Source organism: Gavialis gangeticus, unplaced genomic scaffold (assembly GCF_001723915.1).
Source record: "Gavialis gangeticus isolate Ggan-Ray unplaced genomic scaffold, GavGan_comp1, whole genome shotgun sequence".
Lineage (NCBI taxonomy): Eukaryota > Metazoa > Chordata > Crocodylia > Gavialidae > Gavialis > Gavialis gangeticus.
The window spans coordinates 54,867,977-54,875,134 of NW_017728995.1; the positions used below are offsets into that span (position 1 = coordinate 54,867,977).

The 7,158-nt window shown below is 43.2% G+C and overlaps 1 protein-coding gene across 2 annotated transcripts in view; it reads left to right on the forward strand.

The window, feature by feature from the left end:
• SPSB4 (splA/ryanodine receptor domain and SOCS box containing 4) overlaps positions 1-7,158 on the forward strand; it is a 179,104-nt gene that overhangs the window by 150,336 nt on the left and 21,610 nt on the right. The window contains exon 2 of one of the 2 annotated variants that reach the window (XM_019503664.1): positions 2,586-2,699. The exons of the other annotated variant lie outside the window; for it this stretch is intronic. Coding sequence (XP_019359209.1) covers positions 2,586-2,699 — 114 coding nt within the window. The remainder of the gene's footprint in view (positions 1-2,585; positions 2,700-7,158) is intronic. 2 annotated transcript variants of the gene reach the window in all.

Here is a 7,158-nt window from a genome sequence, read left to right on the forward strand (position 1 = left end):
AAACCTAAGGCTCCATATTCCTTTTGCTCTGTAAGATGTTTTTGCAGCATTGTGTAGCAGCTGGCTAATCAGCTTTGACTCATGTTTATACCAAATGCCCAAGTATTAAGATTTTTTTGAAAATAACAAGATTTCTTTATTTCTATTGTTGATTTCTATAAATTTCCATTACAACTGAGGTTCATATTGTGTTGATGATACTTTGAGTTGTTCTCCCTACAGACCTGAGCAATAACCTTTCCATGATTCTTCAATGCATATGTAATATCCACAGTGCAATATCTAAAAATTGGCTGCAAGATTAATAAAACAGGATTTCTTACTGGAAATACATGGAGATCAGTCCACAAATTTCTTATAATCTTAAAGTTGATTTCCTACTTCATGTCACTGCTGATAGGAAATGGAAACTCATCTTAGACACAGATTTTATTGGGAGGTGCTGAAAACGTTCCCCTCACTTAATGCCAGATGAAAATTTCTGTCACCAGCTGATTTTAGTGTTCACATTTTTGTCATGTATATTGTTCATTCAGTATCAGGGTTAACAGTCTATAAAAATGGGATCCAATTGAGCCTGAACGCTACACAAAGTTTAATCAGTAATACAAAATGTAGCAAGCATAGTTCAACTACTCCCATAAATACCAGAATTCATTTAATTTGTTTTCTTTAACCTGCAGTGACCTTCAAGAGTTCAGCCATATTTAATTAACATTTTGGTTTCCATATATCTTATCTTATATCTCCCATGTCTTTGTTCATGCTTTATTAACCATCCATTTAAAAACAAACCAACAAACAAAAACCCTGTATAAGTTTTGTTCATCAAGATTCTGCTTTCTATTGACTGATCTGAAGTTAGCTATTCCTTTTTTATATTTGTGCATTAAAATCAAACTTAGCTTCTTTAGCTAGCCAGATCTGAGCTGACTAAATTAGTCTTTGTACAGTCTTTGTGATGCTTTGATTTCCCAAAGGTCTATTTAGAATATGCATTGTAATGTTTAGTCTTTTCTCTCAAATAGAGCTAATTAAGGAAAATTATTATATTACTCTGTCAAGGTTATTTGAAACCTGTGTGAGAAACTAGAAATAAGATCAGTGAACTCCAGGCACTTGCATTAAAAACTTTAGGTAGGAAGAAAAGACTGATGCAAATAAGCAATAAAAAAAGCGAGGGGCAAAGGAATGGGAACAGATGGAATTTTGTGGCTGTACTGCCTACATAATGAAACAGTCTGTGTATATATATAGAAGACAGCCCACTAGTTTGAATCTTCCAGGTACAGTACATTTATTGGAAAGGTCTATACATTGTGCAGTTGAACATACTTAATTGCTTTTAATGTCCATGATTATACAAAGAGCCAGAAAACAAAAATATAGTACTACAGTGAGCATCCTCAAGGGGTCAGCTTTGGTTGCTATGTCGAACTGGCAAATTGCCCATCAAGAATGACTGGGAGGGGGATGGAGAGGAGGGTGGGGACAGAGGCCTGCATCCAGCCCCCTACTCCCTGACTCAGGCTGGGATTGCAGCCACTTCCCTCCTCTCCCCTGCGCCTTTGGGCTGAGGCCAGTCTTGCTACCTTCCCTCCCCCCACATCCGCTTCAGGCCAGGGCTTGTACCCACAACAGAAGTGGTGGTCGCGACAGTGGAGGTTGCAGTGGAGGTCATGGCCACAGTGGCGGTCCTGGCGGAGTGCAGCCACTGGTCAGCCCACCTCCTGCTCCCCTCCCTTCCTCCCCTCTTCCCTGCTGCCTCACCCTCCCTGCCAGCTGGTGTTGGGGGGGGGGGGCAATCCAGCCCCTGGCTTCAAGGAGTAGGGTTGTGGGGGGAACCAGCTCCAGCCCCAGTCCCTGCAGTTATGGTAGTGCTCCACCATGTGGGGCAGGGTGAGGCCAGCACTGCACAGCCAGCACCCTGTACCCCTGCCACCTCCACAGAGCAGGGGGGCAAGGCCAGCACTGCTGGCCTTGGCTCCTTGCTCTGTCCCCTCCATCATGACAGTGCTCCAGTCCCCATCATCCCCCTCTGCTGAGGCAAACATTTGGAGTGCGAATAAAGCATTATGGACAGACAGACTAAGGCTTTTATAATGTTAGAATTTTCGGGTGGTGAGCTTAATTTTTCTATTTAGAAATTTCTCGTTTTGGAGTTTGTCTTGTTAGATGTTGGAGAACACTTCCAGAGCACTTTGGAAGAGATAGCTAGAAGTTTCAGGTGTCTGGTTATTGTATAATTAACTCCTTCAAAGAAGAAAAATAAAGGCTTTGGAAATGCTATTTTAATAGATGTTCTCAAGCTATTGAAAAGCAGTATTAAACAATGTATAGTCCTGCTTTTGTATGTTGAGAGTACATCAGTAAAGCAAGTTACATAAAAACATTGACCTTTTTCTAAGTGTGGGGGTTACCTTAGGGAGACCCACATGAATAACTCAAACTATACCTGTAAGTGAATAAATTAAGATATGTATCAAAAATGAGACTTTTGTCCAGAGAGAAGAATTTAACATTTGAGTGACATCAGCAATTGCTTTGAGGGTGAAGATATGTTTGATTTTTTTTTTTTTTTTCAGGTGAAGAAAGTTTCCAGAATCTTCAGGTTTTTGCTCTAATTTTAAAATGTCCAGCTTTCAAAAAGTTTGTCATTGGAAGATTTTACACCCACACTTCATTATTGGTTTTATCAGGTTAGATATTGATATTTTTTTTAAGTAAAATAATTCAAGGATGGGCATGGAGTAAAGAGCAGAAGTCATGTAAATATATATACAAAATAACATCACAGGCTTTCTTTTGTACTTTACACTCATTTTACTCTTGTTTTCCTGCAAATGGCCATGTTGACACTGTACTACCCAATCCCTGATGTTTACAGATGAGCAGCTATGATGTGACTTGATCTTGCATTCCTAGAACTGAGTATAACAGTAGGCCCTATGATTACATTATTAGAAAACACAACCCAGGGAAATAAAGACAACAGATGAGAATGAGAAATCAGAAAAGACTAATGATTTGTGATTTCAGAAAATTTCACAGGAAAAATCACATTGGAGAAGATAAAAGTGAACTGAGATACAAAACAAAGGGAAATGAAGTTGCTTGCAAGAAAGCAATCCCCCTTTGCCACAAAACTGTGCGATCGGGTTTCCACCTCTCCTAGTGCAACCCATAGGATAATACAACCCTTGCAAAAAAGATATGCTCCTTTTTCTTTTAATTTTATTTTGTGTGTCAAGCCAAATTAGCCAAATCAGTTCCAAATTATATTGACTGAGCAGAGCTCAGTCTTTCAAGTCTGTGTGACGCTACTACCAGCAAAAATCCTCCCTCCCTCCCAGACTTTTCAGCCTGGGGCTTCAGATACTCTAAAATCCATGGCAGGCATCCTATGTACAGGCCCCAAACCTAAAGGCTGTGGAGGAAGCTAGGGAGAAATCCCCCATCTCTATAAAAAATCAAGTATGTAGCCAAGATTTTCCCATTGGGAGGCTGTAGTAGACTCTCCCAGGGAGCCTGCCTGCAATGCATTGGACAAGCCTCCCCTCTTAACTACACTATGCCATTCAGGGTGATTTTGGCCCACAAGAGGCTGAGATCGTACGTACAAGCCCCTGTGAGCCAACAGGAATTTTTTTTGCAACAATATTTTTATATATGTACGCTACACCTTTCCAGCATGTTCACCATTACAGTATCACATACCCATTACAATACATGTTCCTGAGCACCTGTTACAATTTGTGCACCCATACACCCATTACAGTTCTTACCCCTGCACACCCTTGGACCCATCCACATTCCCTTCATCGTTAGAATTACGGTGGCCTGCCTCTGCCCTCTGTTCCTTTCTTTAGTCTTTGGTTTTTAGTCCATGTTGCTGTTACTGTTTCTGTTATTGCTGCCACTGTCCTTGTTGTCATCTCCTTTTCCTCTGCTGTCCACATTGCTCAATCCACTTTCTTTTTTGCTGTCCCTAACTTCGTCCATGTTGTCACTGCTCTCTTCACTGAGGGGGTGTTTTTGAACACTGTGCAAGTGGTTACTCTGCCAGATGATCTTTGCTGCCTCTTCGCTGTTCTCTCTTACTGTCTTCTGGTAGCATGTCTGCAGCTCACTCAGTCCTATTTTAATACAGTCCTTGACTGAGAGCTTTGTGTGTCAGTACATTGGAAGAGTCCTGGTCTTGCATAGTGCACTCCTGATGCAGGCGACGAACTGGTTGAAGCAGGCTGATGGGGACCTCTCTTGTTTGGTCAGGTGTCCATGCAGGACTCTGGTCAAGGTTTTGACCCCTGTCACCACTCAGTGGAGACAGTTTACTTTTTTTCCACACCACCTTGGTGTATGGGCAGACCCACAGGAGGTGGTGGATTGTCTCTGCTTTCCCTTGGCAAGTTTTCCTCATGAAGTTGGCTTGGCTTCTCTGCCCAGTGGGCTGCTTGCCAGTTCAAGTCCCTGTGGTCTTTCCATAGGCCCCTAGAGAAGATTCACTCTCACATGGCCTTGCAGCTGTTGCTGGGGAGCAGGTCCACAGCTGACAGTCTGTCTTTGGCTCTGACTGCCTCCTGCATCTTCTGGTGCTTGGTCATTGTTTCAGGGGTTTCTTTGAGCAGGTCATTACTTGCTCCAGAAAATGTTTAAGACCTTGTAGAACCATGACTGCTTCATGGTCCTCAGCTTCCTGTTGGGCAGCACGTATACCTGCTAACATCTCAGCAGGTGCGCTGCCTGGTATTGTACAAAGCAGGCTGTTTTTATCTCTGCCCCAGTTGCCAGTTTGCAGATCTGACTCATGTACTTAGCCCAGAGGAACAGCAGGATATCTAGCATTCCCCTGCCCCCAGTATGTTTTTCCTCTAGTTGCAAACCATTTAATAGGTTTCTTAAGGTCTGTGCTGTATATCTTGCAATACCTAAGAAAGTAACATCTATTTTAACAAGTTGCAGAACACTGGAATGCTAAAAATAAGAATGACTCTCTGCTATTAATCATAGCATTTTTCATAGTCTAAACAGTTAGATTCCTGTAGCTTTTAAGTTTCCCATTTTTTTTATCAATTTTATTTTGTCAAACATAAAGCCAAGTAATTATGAGTGCTTTTGAATTTTATCGTGTGCATCTCTGCAATATGTTGCTGACATTTAAATAACAAAAACACATTAAAATGAACATTTTTCCACTCTTCAATCTTTTTCATGTCCCAGTCTACAATCTCTGCTTTCTTTTGGAAAAGTTGGCAGGTATGTTGTCTTAGATTGAAAGATGTTTGTTGTAGAAGCCACTTTTTCTGTCTATTGGTAAAAACTCTTATCTATATCATAAAAATTGTTTACAAGAATGTTAAAATAACAATAATATACCATACTATACACATATTAGTGTAGCAAGCTTACCTTTCAGAGCTCGAGTTGAGTCCCAGACTTGAGATCCTGCTGTTTTGATTGGTGGAGCCCATCCACCAATCAGAAGCCAGCAAGAGAAATAACATCACGCCCCTTTCCTGAGGGGGTGGGGGGGAGAAGAGCTCCCCCGGACCTGACTGAAGACTGCAAACTGTCAGGTCCAGAAGACTTCAGGGGCAGAGCCTTAGAGCATATAAAAGATGCTGCATGCCCAGCACAGGGGGGATGCGTCAGGGACAGAGAAGAGAGAAGGGCGGGGCTTAGAAGAGCTGAGGAAAGCTGCTCAGCAGGGTGAAGAGCCAGGAAGAGCCCCTGAAGACTTCTTTCAGCAGGCAGAGGCGGACAGGTCTAGCAGTCAGGCTTTCAGTGCGCAGCATGGCGCATGGTGTCCAGACCCTGGGAGCTGCATGAGGTGGCTCGGGTCTGCAACCTCTGGCATGCATCCAGAGACACAGTGCACAGGCTAGTGCATGGAGCAGGATCTTTGGAGCCCCTAGGGCAGCTCAGGTCCTCAACCCCTGGAACAAGGCTGGGAGCTTGGTGCAGGAGGCGCTGCACGGAGGGTGAGAGACCCTGGGAGCCACTTGAGGTGGCTTGGGTCTACAGCTGCTGACACGGGGCAGATAATGCTGCCCAGAGGGTCCTGGAGCAGACTGAGCCCTGGTGCTGCACGAGGCTGTCCAGGCCTCCAACCCCTAGCACAAGGCAAAACGCTCACTACATACAGTGGTCTATGTGACCTTAAGCTACGATGGCAGCAGCAGAGTCAGGCAGCAGGAAAACTCGGCGGGGAACAGAGCTTAACCTGTAGAACAAGAGGCAACCCTCCGGGACTGTGGAGTAGTAAGTTACCCTGGAGAGAGGGTCCCCACAGGGAGGGACCCCCCCAAGGGTTACGAATGGGCACCACATGGGCCACTCCTGGGTGACAGTGGGGAAGCTTAGGAGTCTTTGGGGTCTTCCTCTCCTTTTCTTTCCCCCCACCTCCTTTCCTGTGGTGGTACATTGGGAGTGGGGCCCCTGCCCTGGAAGGCAACCAGGTAGTCTAAGGACAACTGGTTATATTTGTAGACTGTGCCTTATAGTTTACGTGAATAATTTGAAATTATACTTTGTATATTAATAGAGTCATAAGGTTGTCCAATCAATATCCTTGGTCTGGTTTGTTCTATTGTTCATCTGTATTTTGAAACGATAACTCTGTGTGTGTGTGTGTGTGTGTGTGTGTGTGTGTGTAGTATAGAGTTTATTTTTTTGTAAATTTGTACATATATATAAAATCTGTGTCCTTACCCTTTAATGGTTTTGTTGTAATAATAAATCTGTATATAGTTAAGTAATTGATTGACTGGACCTGACTCTATAGGGGATGGAGGCAGCCACTGGGCTGTTGTGTCCCTCCACAACACACTGCCCTGCCAATAATTCCCTCAATTGGAAAGGGAAGTACAAACCCCTGTACACCCAGGCTACATTAGTTCAAGGAACTCTCCGATGTTATTTTAGTTGTCTTTTGCTCTTGACCCATTTCCTGCTGGCTTATTTTGTGATCATAACCTCTGGTAACTTTAGTCTTTTTAAATATATTTTTACGGTGTAAAAATTTTGCAGTAGTTGAGTAGAGAGTTGCTTGCTGATGCACTTCAGGAAGTTATGAAAACACCCAATATAAGCATTATTACAATAGAATGCCAGACAACTTTTACAATCAGATCACCAGATCATTAGATGCAGGGGTAG